General features: G+C 37.2%; 1 protein-coding gene across 1 annotated transcript; it reads right to left on the reverse strand.

Moving 5' to 3' along the window:
* Positions 1-12,379: 12,379 nt before the first annotated feature.
* Positions 12,380-13,907, reverse strand: LOC131327864 (probable leucine-rich repeat receptor-like protein kinase At1g35710). Its single transcript, XM_058360992.1, has 4 exons — positions 13,808-13,907; positions 13,168-13,298; positions 12,799-13,019; positions 12,380-12,768 (listed from the first exon to the last, which is right to left on the reverse strand). Exons 1-4 carry the CDS (start codon positions 13,905-13,907, stop codon positions 12,507-12,509), a joined length of 714 nt encoding a protein of 237 aa, XP_058216975.1. The 3' UTR covers positions 12,380-12,506.
* Positions 13,908-14,811: the final 904 nt, after the last annotated feature.

Genomic DNA, 14,811 nt, shown 5'->3' on the forward strand with positions numbered 1-14,811 from the left:
GATTCACATAGAATACACATAAGGACTGACGTCAAGCTCGACCAAAGGGTTTACAACTCCCTATCTGCTGACCAGGTGACTGCAATATGGATAGAAGGAAATAATGCAACTGTCTCTCATGAACGTGACATATAGCGCACTCAAACTCTGGACACAAACATAGAGTGCAACACTATTATGGTTGCTATGATCTGTTGCAATACCCGTTATTATTTCTTAGAGGTGAAGTTGGATGGCATCAAAATTTCCTTAGAAGAATTCAAGGTCACATGAGCAATCGTGCATTAGCTATGCAAAATGATCCGTATTTTCAAAAGTTTCAAATCAGCTGAAGATATATTCAGACGAGAACAAGACGGTACCTAACTTTTCCTCTTTCTTACAATTTGAAATTGCATAAAAGTCAGTTGCGTACTTACAGATTACATTTGTGGTCTTAATTTGGAAAAAAAAAACACGTGCGAGGCATGTGCAACTTTGGGAAATGCAGCTTAATTATCTGGCATTACACATTTTGTACAGGTATTGATGGTTCTAATACAAAGAAAGCATCATGTCGGGAATACTACTGCTATAAGTTGCAAATTAGAGATGACGATCCATTTGTTTTACTTCTATCCGGTCGACTCTTGCATCAATATGTTGTTGACATGTATATAAAATTGGAAAATACAAGGTTGGACTATTTCCGGCAGAAATAGTCAGATATAAGGGCTGAACTATACCAAGGGATTGTTGATAGTGTATTAGCTGGAGAGAGCAGGGGAAGCATGGTTGGAAAAAGAGTTGTATTGCTCGGATCATTTGTTGGTGCCCGAGAGATTTGCGTCACAAGTATCTTGATGCAATCGCATTAGTCCAACGCTTTGGGAAGCCAGACCTTTTTATCATAATGACCTGTAACCTTGATTGGAAGGAGATCAAAGACTCCTTAAAACAAGGTCAACTTGCACAAGATAGGCTAGATTTAACCGCAAGAGTTTTCCGAGCAAAATTGAAAGACCTAAAAGATCAGCTTTTTAAAAAGTGCATTTTTGGAAAGGTGGCTGCAAAAGTTCATGTTACTGAATTCCAAAAAAGAGGTTTGCCTCATGCTCATATGCTAATCATTTTGAAGTCAGAGTGCAAGATTACCAGCTCGGACAAATTTGATCAATTTGTTTGTGCAGAAATTCCCAATCCAAACCAGTTTCCTAATTTGTATGAGAAGGTTGCCAAACATATGATGCATAGGCCTTATGGAGTATTGAACAAAAAAAACCCTTGTATGCATGGTGGCAAATGCAAAAATCGTTACCCCAAGTCTTTTACAGAGGAGACGGTACAAGGAGAGGATTCTTATCCAATTTATAAGAGGAGGAAGGATTCCTTTACAGTTAATAAGCGCGGCACTATAATGGATAATAGGTGGGTTGTACCTTATAATCCATATCTTTTGAGTAGATATAATTGCCACCTTAATGTTGAGATATGTTCGGGCGTGAAAGTAGTTAAATACCTTTACAAGTACATATACAAGGGCCATGACAAAATTATAGTGGACATAAACCATAATGAGGGGATGTTATAATTGATGAAATTAAGGAATTCCAAGATGCTCGGTGGGTGTCAGCACAAGAAGCTATGTGGAGAATATTTGAGTTTGACTTGTATGACATGTATCCTGCAATTATAAATCTACCACTACATTTGCCAAATAAGCAAACAGTTCCATACAGGGGAAATCAAGATTTGGAGAATATCCTAAACTCTGATGCACCTTCCAGAACAATGCTTACAGAATTCTTCAAATTTTGTCTGCATGATAAAGAGAAAACACCATACCTTTATATAGAATTTCCTGAGCACTTTGTGTGGAATAGGAAAGGCAGGTATTGGAGCGAAAGGAAAACGTGGGCAGTTATTGGTCGTACTGACAGTGCCAATTCGGTTGAAGGTGAGAGATATTACTTGAGGGTATTGCTTAACCATGTTAGAAGGCCTACATCTTATGCTAATATGTCAACTGTTAATGGTGTCAAATGTTCATCATTCAAAGAAGCTGCTGAGAAGTGAGGATTGCTGCAAACAGATAATTGGCTCTCAGAATGTTTAGCTGATGCTGCCTCTTTCCAAATGCCACAAGCTTTGCGTCATCTTTTCGCAGTTATTTTAGTATATTGTGACCCGAGTGATGTAAGAAAGCTATAGCAAGACTATTATGACCTATGTCAGAAGATTTCTTATGGCTTGAAGGCATCAATGAGGACTTGCGCTTGTTGAAGACATTAAATAGTATCGACATGTTCTTGGAAAGCATTGGCAAGAGTATAAAGGATTATGATCCACCATCTATTAAATCACAGATAATTGAAATTGGGAGTGTTGAAAAAAGGGAAGTACTTGATGAATTGGCTGTCAAAAACCCTCCTGAAGATTGTATGGCACCGGCAAATTTGAATTCGGAACAGAAGTATGCTTATAACATCATCCTTGACCATGTGGATAACAACAGGAATGGTAGTTTTTTCATTGATGGCCCTGGTGGAAGTGGGAAGACATACTTGTATCGTGCTATACTGGCTACAATTAGATCAAATGGGATGATTGCCCTTGCTATGGCAACGTGTAGCTGCTTCAATCTTGCCTAGTGGACGTATAGCTCATTCAAGATTTAAAATACCAATTGACGGAAATGATTCTAGTGTCGACAATATACCGAAACAAAGCGGCACTGCTGAGTTGATATGTAGAGCAAAGTTAATAATATGGGATGAGGCACCTATGGCCAAGAGATGGGCTATTAAAGCATTAGATAGAAGCTTGAAAGATATTATGAGTAATAATTCTTTGTTTGGAGGCAAAGTTATCGTATTTGGAGGAGACTTCCGCCAAGTTCTCCCTATAGTACCACGAGGTACAAGAGCTAAAACAGTGCAGGCAAGTTTAGCAAAGTCATATCTTTGGACCGAAATGCAGAAGCTGATATTGAAAACAAATATGAGGGCTCAATCTAACTCAGCTTTCAGTGATTTTCTTCTTCGCGTAGGAAATGGGATTGAACCAACCCTCGATAAAAACATGATAGAAATTCCAAAGGAAATGATTGTGAGATATGAGGGCTGTAGCTGTAAAATTTGCTTGATTAATGCTGTTTTCCCATCTCTTAAGGAAAATGCTAATTCCTCATCGTGCTATTCTTGCTACAAGAAATGAATCCGTTGACATGCTTAATGACAAGCTGATAGCAACCTTTCCTGGTGAAGAATGGAAATATGTTAGCTATGATGAGGCAATTGATGATACTCATTGTTATTATCCAGAGGAGTTCCTTAATACGTTAACCCCGAATGGCCTACCTCCACATGAGCTGGTACTTAAAGTTAATAGCCCAATTATGTTATTGAGAAATCTCAACCCAAGTGTCGGCCTGTGTAATGGGACCAGAATGGTATGCAAAGGTTTTATGCAAAGGTTTTGAACGAAATGTAATTCATGCGGAGATCACTTTAGGACAACATGCCGAAAGCAGGTCCTACTAAACAGAATTCCTCTTTTTCCAGCTGAGAATGATTCTTATCCCTTCCAGTTCAAGCGTACACAATTCCCAATTCATTTGTGCTTCACTATGACGATTAACAAGGCTCAAGGACAAACAATACCCAATGTCGGAGTATATTTACCTCAACCAGTGTTCTCCCATGGCCAATTATACGTTGCATTATCTCGTGGCATTTCAATGTCAACAACTAAAGTCCTCATCAACATGGAATTGAAGAGAAGGAAGAAGAACTATGCCAAAAATATAGTTTACAAAGAAGTTCTGACTTCGTAAGTGTAGATTTAAGATATGTCAAGCTTCATTCCAACTTCTAAACCTGAAACTTTGTAAAAACTTACAGTTTCTTTCTTTCTTTTTGGAAAAAAATAATTACTGAAATGTTTGCACATGCATAGTTTTGACAATTATGTAATAGTTAGCTCGATCATATTGGTGGTGTGTTTGATTCCATAAGTGTATATTTGCAACTCTACATTTATGACCTGCCGAAAGTATATACTTCTTTTAAAGGCAGGAAGGTGTTTCCTACTTTATTACAATTACAATCCTACCGGAAGAAGAACAATATATATAAGCCATAGCCACAAATATCAAGGGGGCTATGTCTCTTTAGGCACTTTGTTACTATCAAACTTCTGAAACAGATTTGTTTTAAACAGTGGCAGCTTTTCTCTAAGAGTGTGGTGACTGAAAATTCTGGGTCAAACCTCCCTTTTGCATAATATAAGCCATGTGTTCGTCGACTGTATGGACTTATATGCTTTTTGTTATGGTATGATTTTTATGGTTGATGAGTAGAAAAAAAAAATAGTGTTTGATTGCTAGGTAACCTTGGGTGGGCTGGTCTTGGAGTACGTTGTCTTTAGAGACAAGTGGGGCTGCTGAAAGTTTAACTTTTACATGGTTGCTAATGTCACGATGACCTTGAATGCCAAACTTAAGGGCATATTTCCTGGTCTGCAGATTGAAAAGTGAACTTCAACAAGGGTGGACCTCCTGATGGATTTTTGGTAGTAGATTATTCCAGTAGCGGTATATGTCTAAGAGAGTGCAGGAACCATAGATCAGTTTCAGTTTTTTTTTTGCACTTCCATTTTTAATTACTTTGTCAGACAGACATTGCATTTCAAGTTTGGTGCTTCAGTTCTCTTTATTGAGAAGAATATATAGTTGGTACTGGCGGGCTTGCAAAGACAATTACCCCTCCGCGGATAAAATCGGAATCGAACCGTGACTCACGGATTGGATTGGAACCGAACCGTAGGACTTTTGGTCTGGACACGGATTGTATTTTCTAAAATCCATAACTCATGGATTAGGATTGAACTCATAGCAATCCGGATCGCGGACAACCCTATAATTTATTACTCTTGATGTACGATGGTCCTGGTCGAATTTCGCCGAAAAGCCCGATAAATATCCCCTGTTCAATAAAACAGAAACTCCTCAAGAAACATCAAACGTAAACTCGCTGCTGGCTTATTCTGCTCACTGCAGAATGACTCATAGTAACTCGGTGGTGGGCTATCTCAGATTACTCCACTTTGTTCTCCTACTCTACGGCAGATAATTCAGATCTTTGGGGCAACTTTTTCGGTGTAGGTTTTGGCTTTGAAGTGGGCTCCCCTGTATCATTTGTGCAATGGTTTTCTGTTTGGCTTAAGGAGGCTCCTGATAAAGAAGCAATAGGGAAGTCAGTCTTCATGTTAATATGGTGCATTAGAAATGATGTTTTTAATGAAAAATGCCCTTAGAAGTTGTTGCAGGTCAGAAAAGACGATGAAAGGAATGGATGTGAATGGTCTATGTGCAGCTAATCTGGGGCTAGGGATAAGTCTTTAAAGACTTCCTTTTCCCAATTTGTGAAACAAGGCGCAACAATTTATTTTTTGAGCCCTTGTGTTTTTGTCACCGATGGAGCTTGGAGTGCAGATTCACTTGGTGGTTCAGCAGATTCACTTGCTGGTGCTTTAATTTCAGGATCTCACAAAAAAATTGTTAAGTTTTATACACAGTTTATAACTTGTGTAGATTCCAGAATCTTACTAATACCTCACAAGTTGTACCATTTCCATCTTTTTTAATTGGTTTCCATAGTAGTCAAGTGATATATATCTATGTGAAACCCATTACCATCTTATTTAAATACATTTTGATTATGTATAAATCTTCCTATTATTTTGACTTCATAACCGTTTGAAATTGAGCAATTGTAAGAAGAACTTAGTATTAGAGACTAACATTACACTTGGTGTTTGGCAAGGAAAGGAATCATAAAACCCAAAAATGAAGTTCTTCAAAATATTAGAAGACTTGACATCGCTTTTAAGAGGTACTGAATAAGATACTTGGATAACAATGTTTGGCAATGTTGACCAACATGATGACAAAGTGTCAACATTGAAGGCTGAAATACCCAAAGACAGACCATTTAATAGAGAAGGCTTTCCAATCAAAGCTACATCAAGTGAAGGCTGAATTACCCAAAGAAATACATGTGATAGAGAAGGCTTTCCAAGCAAAGGTAAAAGATCTCAAATGTGAGTTACACACTGCAATGTTGATGAACAGAATCAAAGTGGTTGAATTCAAGGAGAATCAAAGACCATCGCAACAACCAAACACCGTCAAACATAATAATACCCCATATGCAAAGTAATATTGCAGAATATGATACGTTGGCTTATATTGAAGGACCTTCAACAACTATCAAAACGCTTTGGAAATATTTATATGGGAGACAGAAAGGTATGATTCTAACTCAAATTGCCAAATAGACTATCTATATTTGTAATAAATTATGATAAAAAAAAACTTATTTATTTATTCATGCAGGCAACTTCAAACCAATGTACAATCAATAAATAAGAAGAGCAAGCAGATCAAAAAAGAGGAACCGGACTATAGCGCCATAATTGTGTTCCACTTTTGGACAAATTCTACACATTTGTTTTCCTATTTTTACTGTTTTTGAAGAACAATAATTCTACACATATGTTTGTAAGACTACATCAAACCATGTATTTTGATTTCGGATGCTATTTTCTTGGAAATCCAACATTTCCCTGTTTTAACCACCTCTTAAACGACAAACACACACATTTGTTTGTACTTCGGCAATCATGTATTTCGATTTCATCTTCTACTAATAATCCAATCAAAACAATGACAATTATATGGGGGCAAAACGAAACCACGTGCAACGCACGTGCCTACTCACTAGTTCACTTAAATACAAAAGCAGGTTACAAACTAGTAGAATATAATGAACATAATTAATTGTCTAATTGGTTCTCAGAAGATTCACAAAATGGTTTTTATTTAATTTGGTTATGAACCCACTACTTGGTTGCAATTAACTTGCAAGCAAATATATAGGTCTAATTCGAAAAAGACAAACAAAAATTTAGACAATACAGTTATTAACTAATTCAACGATAATGAAATGTAAAAGCATTAGCAGCCCATACCTGAAATTGCTACCAATGTTTGATACTTTGTTCTACCAGTTGTGTCTCCAACCAATCTCCTGAATCTTGTCACCTTCTTAGGCATTTCTATTTCAGCAAATCTCACGAAGAATTTAAGTCTACCAATTAAAAACATGAGAGATCCCAGAAAAAGTTCTAGTGTCATTTCACACTCATACCCTATCACCACAATTTTCCAAGTAAATCCATCAAAATCTTAATCATCTTCCTCTTGTTGTAACACCGGTGGCTGTACTTTTGTTCGATTATCTTCACATTTCTTCGACAATGGCAACCCACATAATCCTATGTTCCCATTATATGAACTATTGTCAAATGTATCAAATTGCAAACCTTGGGGTATGGGTCCATGGAGACGGTTCCACGAAAGGTTCAAGACCACAAAAAATGTCAAACTTGCATGTTAATTAGATTGGAATTCTCCCGGTAAGGTGGTTAGAGGAGATGTCTAATAATTCAATCCCTTGTCAAGTCTCCCAAAGATTCTGGAATATAGCCTGTAAGGCTATTACAAGAAAAATTAAGCACCACAAGGGGATCGAGCTTCCCAACGGCATTTGGAATTTGTCCACTGAAATTGTTGGATGAAAGGTCGATTGTTGTTAAGATAGTCAAAATTCTCGAGAATACAATCTCTCTTCCCTTTGTTGTCGCTATCTCAAAATCGGGATAGTAACTACTCTTATCACTCATGTAATATTGTTCGTAAGGCCTGGTATTGTTTTTCATTACTCGGAAATATTCAAAATACCTCCCTGGCAAATGGCCTATGAACCCATTGCCAGAAAGGTCAAGAATTAGAACCCTAGGAAAAGAAAATTCACTCATCATAGTGTTTATGGGACCATGAAATCGGTTGGATCGCACGATAAGAACCTGCAACTCATGAAGAGTTCCCAACCAATATGGAAATATATCATTAATTGATGTTTTCGATGTTTAGAACCTCCAAGCTTGTACAGTTTGTTAAAGATTGTAGAGACCCGTGTGTAATTTTAAATTTATTTATTTTTTTGATGTTGGTATGTGGAATTATAATTAGATAATTTTGTACGCAATGAATTTTATTTTATATATGTAGATGTATGTTTGGTCGTGTGGGCCCGAGTTTGTGGGCCATAGGACGAGAGTGTTGGGGGACCTGCGGTGGGTAACTTTTATGAGTAGTTACTATTTATTTTTATAGCTCATGGGGTATTAGTATAGCTACTTATTAAATTCTAGGACTTGAGGAAGTGCTTAAGGTAGTCGAGGGGGTGTAGTGTAATAACTACACTTAAAAATCAAAAAAATCGGATCAAAGGACCCGATTCCTCATTTCTTCTTTTTTCTTTTCTTGCGTCTCTTCTCTCTGTTTTTTTTCTTTTCTTTTCTCTCTCTCAAACCCTCATGTTTCAACTCCATAATCGGAAGCTAAGGTTCGAGAATTTCGCAACAAGGCAAGAAGAAAACGTGATCTACGGACAAAGAGCTACGCATCTATCCGAACAAAATCTCAATCGATCAAATTCGGAATTTCATGGCAATTTGGGGATTTCTCTTTTTGAGGTAGGATTCTTGCTAAATGCTTAGATATGGGAAAGTATAGTGAGATACACCTAAAAATCTGTGATTTTAGTGTTTTTCTTTTCAATTTTAAGTTAACCCTAATATGTTCCAAGTAGAGGTGATTTATGCGTAGTATGTCTTGTTCAAGATATATGTGGACTATGCATAGCATGTGTTATTCATGAGTTTCGAATTTTCACGATTGATTAAAGACCTTGATGATTATTTACTAGATTATGTAAATTTTAGCATGTTGGACCGGTTTGAGTAAAGGATTGATTTAATGTGTGATGATTTGACACATTCCTATAAGATGTTTGATAAAATGACAGAGAGAAAAGTTAAACCAATTCTTGTAATTTGACACTACAATTGATAATGACTCTACTTGTATATTTATTTGATGATAATTTTACTACCGTAAATCGGGATTCTAGATTATGACTTTGTTGAGACTATGACTAGATTGTATGATCTTTCTCGTGGTTTGGATGATTTGGAATTGGTACTTGTTATTTGGGCTAGTGAGCCACGTATTGGAGGTTGACTTGACCATTTTATACTTGTTGTGTAGCCGGAAGCATATGGATAAATGAGTTTATCCATCGGTGTATAGTCCGTAAACCCGCGCGGGATAAGGTGTTCCATAGGCCTTTGGGTTAGTAGCCCATAAATTTGGATGATTAGGGACCTGATCAATCGCCTAGGATTGGTACACAACTTGTTAATTTAGACCATCGGTCTTATGCGCTCTTATTTTCTCCTACTTGACTAAATAATTTAACGTGTTTTGTGTTTGAAGGATTTTGGATATATGAGATGAGATGAGTTTACGTGATTTGATTATAACTCGGTATTTGGGAATTGGATTTTCATCGTATCGTACCGTATCGGATTGTTTTATTTATTTATTTACTTCGGTTTGATATTTGAGAAGGAAATGTTAGTATTTCATTCAATGTTTTTCTTTTGGGATCATTAAAATGTGCATTTTCTTAGGATATTGTGTATACTCTCAAATTGATGTATTCGAAAAGTAGACAGAACAAATTATTTTGGGTATCATGCATTTTGCTTGCGTTCTCTTATCTTCGCCTTTAGCACGTTTCCTATTGAGTGTCGACTCACGTTGTATAATCCAACCTTTTTCAGGTAAGGCGATGGATCCGAAGACATGATAGTGTTTGATTAGTTATATATATTTTTTTGGAGCTTAGTTGATATACTTGTATTCCATTAATTTGGTGGTAAGATTTTGGAAGTCCTGTGACTTGGTATTCTTTTGGGTTTGTAATAAATTTAATCACATATTTTGACTCTCTCAAAAACTCGAACGTGAATACGCTTATAGGTAATTTTTCTATCGTTAGAGAGGTGGGAAGCCTCATTGGTCTTTATGGTAAAACTTTCAGGTTTTCTTTTTATTTGGTGTTGACAATTTTGAAAAGCCCTTAAAACAAGCATACCCTTTCAAAAAAAATATATATTTTTTCTTCCTTAGAACTCTTGTGGTCGGGTCGTGCGAGATCGGGGCTTGACAAAGATCTAGGCAATAGTCCTTCAAATTGATTTCCACTCAAATCAAGACTTCGTAATTTGTTTGGCTTCGCAAATACAAAGGGAAGGGTTCTTGTAAATCCATTAGAGCGCAGATTCAACACCGAGAGAACACTACTAATGTAAGGACCCGTATTTTTATAAGTTAATGAAAAGGTTTATTCGATATTATAATTAAGAAAAAAATTTGGGTTTTATTAAGTTTAAATGAATTGGGGTGAATGCGATGGGATTGTTTGTAGGAGGGTGCATGTGCAAATTTGAAGTTTGAGTAATATATATATGTGTGGGTGTGTATGTAGAGGAGTATTATACCCCTCACCCTCTCTCTCTGACTCCCGATCTCTCTCTCCCTCTCGGCACTCTCTCTCTTTCCTCCTCCAACACCCAAAACTTCACTCCTCACTCAAAAACCATGACAAATAACCTTCAACCCTTCATCCATTCTTGGTATTGAACCCGTATTTCGTTGGAGCAAGCTTGGGGAGGAATAATCTCGGAGGATTCCAAATTTCAAAGCTAGGGCTCGATCAATCTCGTTGAGTTTCGTTCTCCAAGTCGAGGTAGGGAATTCTTACTCTCTTTATATGTTTATGAGTGGATTCAATGTCCAAAACTTGCCTTGGATCGCTATTTGGAAGCCTTGGGTTTGCCCTTGAAATCTGTCAAAATCGTGCTGAAAAACACAGGTGCTACATGTACCAATGTTTACCCGGTACATGTAGCAAACCCAGATTTCTTTGATTTTTTGTTCATTGGCTACATGTAGCACCCTTAACCGCTACATGTAGCAAACTCAAATTATACATTATGTTCACTGGCTACATGTAGCACCATTAACCGCTACATGTACCAAACCCAAATTATACCTTCTGTTCGCTGGCTACATGTAGCGCCTTAATCTTGCTACATGTACCAAACTGGAAATTTTTGAAAAGTTTCTCCTTCCATGGTTTGGACCTCCAATCACTTCTAATATCTTTTAAACACCTTCAAATCATCTCTAAGGTTGATCGCTCGTATTCCAATGATTCGTAGATCATACTCATTCATTTGGCTCTCGTTGTAGTTAAAGAAAGTGTAGAATTTAAATGAATATCATACTTGTGCATTTGTCTATGCATTCGGGTTATTGCGTGAGTAGTGTGACTTGTATTATGAATAATACGGACTTGACATACGTCATGCTTTACCATATTGAGGCCTGTAAAATTGAAGAATCATGACTTAGAATGATAGAACGAAATGAAGAAAGCCACGGATCCATTATGAGGTAGGATGCTGGAAAATGGGACGCACGGGGTCCTAAATGCCCGGAAGTGCACAAGAAAGCCACGGATCTACCAAATGGTGTGATGCCGGAATAAATTCGGGACGCACGGGGTCCCAAATGCCCGGAAAGGGAATCGAAAACACTTGCTACTATGAAAACAGAGAATTTAGAGATCATTAAGTGACGTGAATATGAATGGGGTTGATTATCAGTATTATTCTCTTGCTCTTGTCCACGTGGGAAACTTTCTTGTATCAATGTTCATCTCGGTGCATTGTCCATTTCATATGCATATAGTTTGAGCAAAGTTTTCTCTACTGGGCTAGTGTAGCTCAACCTATTATTATTTTCAGGTACACCACAAGGGCATTGATTTGGAGTGCTTGACGTGCATATGACTCCATTCTTTTGAAAGCTAACGCCGAGGAATTACCATGGCATCTTTTGTAAAATCCTTTTGAAGATGTAATTGTAATTCCTATCATATTCTTTTGACTTACTCTTTTGGGATTATTGTCTAAGTATTTGGGGCCGGAGTGCCATAAATTGTAAACTTTAACTTAATGGTTCTTTTGGACGGATTATGGGAGATAATTTGGGGTATTATGAAGTACTACCGTGATGGACTATTATCGAAAATACAATCATTAATATGTTAAAAATCCAGGGCGTGACAACTAAAATTTCCCAAACATTGTGGAACCGTACCGCTCAATTTGTTGTCAGACAATTCAAGAATCACAAGGGAACTTGCATTGCAAATCAATGAAGGAATCTCTCCACCAAGATTGTTGTTTGAGATAAAAAAAAGTATTGTATCAGCGGGGGTGGGAATGGGAAGTGGTCCCTGAGGCAAATTGGAACGAACATTCAAATACGACAGTAAACCCTTCCTGATGAACCCAACCCACTATGGAATCTGTCCATGAATTGAATTCTGTTGTCAGAAAGATCTAGCTTTTCAAGATTCTCTGAGGCTCTTAAGAAATTAGGGAACACCTCGATGTTGCAAGATGAGAGATAGACATTCCTTAGGTTGGGAAGGGTATTGTTGACATTGCTTCTAGCGACCACTGATAGATTAGTGTTGGAAAGATCAAGGTACATACTCAACATTTTCGAGTGTTTGAAGATCCATAATACCACTTAGATCATTTGATGCAAGATAGAGCCCGGTTATATTTACAAGAGTTGAAATTGACTGTGGAATGGGGCCATGAAGTTTATTGTCAATCAAGTCAATGGTGTCCAATTGTAAATGATCCTGGAATTCAGAAATTTGACCAGTTAAATGATTGGAACTCAAATCTATATTTATCAATGACGGAAGAGTAAACAACCATGGAGGTATTACCCCACTAAGAGAGTTGTCATACAAGTGGAGCACTCATAGGTTTTGAAGACCACTTAAATTGAAGGGGATGGGACCCGTGAGCTGATTAGTAGACTTGAGATAACCAATTGAATCGGGTAAGTTCCCAAGCAATTTGGTCGATGATAGGTCTAGAGTTGTTAAAGAAGACAAATTCGTCAAGGAATTGGGTAAACTTGAATATATATCTACCCCTGAAGGATGAGTTCTTGAAACCAGGTCATGTTTGTAAGGAAAATTTTAAAATGGAGCAGTTCAAATCTCAGTGGAGAAGAAGAAAAATCAAGTGAAATCAATCTAGAGAGGTATGTCAATCAATCTAGTGAGATTTCAGATGGGAATGAACCTAAAAAAACAGAATCTGATAGGTTTAGATATGTCAAACTTGCCAAGCTGCCAAATGCATGTAAAATGCCAGAGTAGCAAAAGTGATTGCAAGCCAGATTAAGCTGTTGTAGGTGAGAGAGTTGGAAAAGGCTGCTATTGGGATGGATTTCGCCATAGAGCCGGCTACAACTGAGATCAAGCACAATCACGTGACCAGTCAACCCATCCCATGTGACCCCGTCCCAATAGCAACAATCAGTTGCATTCTCATCCCAAGACAGGGTCTTATTTTTTTACAAGATTTGGGTCAATCTTTACATCACATGATGTCTTCATCTTGAAGAGAAGAATTGAAAAAGTTTGCCTTTCTCGATTGTTTCTTTTCCGATTATAACTTTCATCAACACAAACAATAAGATGTAAAAAAAATTCTATAAAGCAACCAAAAATACTGTGACAAAATGTCAGGAAAAATTAGGCCGTATACTTGCTCTATTTTGATGATTTCTATGCACTGGGAAATGCTTCAATACGATCATTGTATGGAATGTATGTTATCCTGGTGCAATTCTGTATATTCGATGGAAGTGGATAAAAATAGAAGAAATAAATGGTCGCTTCAAGGCATGTCAATGATATTCACTCAAACCTATTCAACTGAATTTGGTGTGCATGCATCGAGTTAACAGCGAATTCACCTCCAGAATACATTGAAGCCCAGTCCCGATTGAGTATTTCAAAAAATGATGTCTTAACAGTTTCGTAATAGCGAAGTTCGTTGGGTGGAGCAAAATGCATGTTTCATTTAGTTTGCTTGGGAAGAGCAAAACACATGTCCATTAGGGGCCTCACATTTAAGGAAAATGTAGTTCGCTATAACCCACAAATTATAGTAACAATACAGTTTGGAACAATCAGTTGCATTCTCATCCCAAGACAGGGTCTTATTTTTTTACAAGATTTGGGTCAATCTTTACATCACATGATGTCTTCATCTTGAAGAGAAGAATTGAAAAAGTTTGCCTTTCTCGATTATTTCTTTTCCGATTATAACTTTCATCAACACAAACAATAAAATGTAAAAAAATTTCTATAAAGCAACCAAAATTACTGTGACAAAATGTCAGGAAAAATTAGGCCGTATACTTGCTCTATTTTGATGATTTCTATGCACTGGGAAATGCTTCAATACGATCATTGTATGGAATGTATGTTATCCTGGTGCAATTCTGTATATTCGATGGAAGTGGATAAAAATAGAAGAAATAAATGGTCACTTCAAGGCATGTCAATGATATTCACTCCAACCTATTCAACTGAATTTGGTGTGCATGCATCGAGTTAACAGCGAATTCACCTCCAAAATACATTGAAGCCCAGTCCCGATTGAGTATTTCAAAAAATGATGTCTTAACAGTTTCGTAATAGCGAAGTTCGTTGGGTGGAGCAAAACGCATGTTTCATTTAGTTTGCTTGGGAACAGCAAAACACATGTCCATTAGGGGCCTCACATTTAAGGAAAATGTAGTTCGCTATAACCCACAAATTATAGTAACAATACAGTTTGGAACACCTCATCATAAGCACAACTATAAATCACTCTGCACTTAAGAATTTTAATATTGACCTCTCATCAAACTTGTGGCGGGGTATAAAAAAGAAGAAAGCAACGTAGACTTGAAATGGTACTCGAAAATGCACA

Source organism: Rhododendron vialii, chromosome 1a, assembly GCF_030253575.1.
Source record: "Rhododendron vialii isolate Sample 1 chromosome 1a, ASM3025357v1".
Taxonomy (NCBI): Eukaryota; Viridiplantae; Streptophyta; class Magnoliopsida; order Ericales; family Ericaceae; genus Rhododendron; species Rhododendron vialii.

What these genes read in the sequence shown, in the direction of transcription:
- LOC131327864 (XM_058360992.1), bottom strand. Translation starts at nt 13,907, where the DNA reads ATGCATTTTGCTCCACCCAACGAACTTCGCTATTACGAAACTGTTAAG. An exon ending in TGCATTTGGCAGCTTGGCAA is followed by an intron (nt 13,020 to 13,167) that starts GTTTGACATATC and finishes CCATTTTAAAAT; the next exon opens with TTTCCTTACAAACATGACCT. An exon ending in AGTGGTCTTCAAAACCTATG is followed by an intron (nt 12,769 to 12,798) that starts AGTGCTCCACTT and finishes CAACTCTCTTAG; the next exon opens with TGGGGTAATACCTCCATGGT.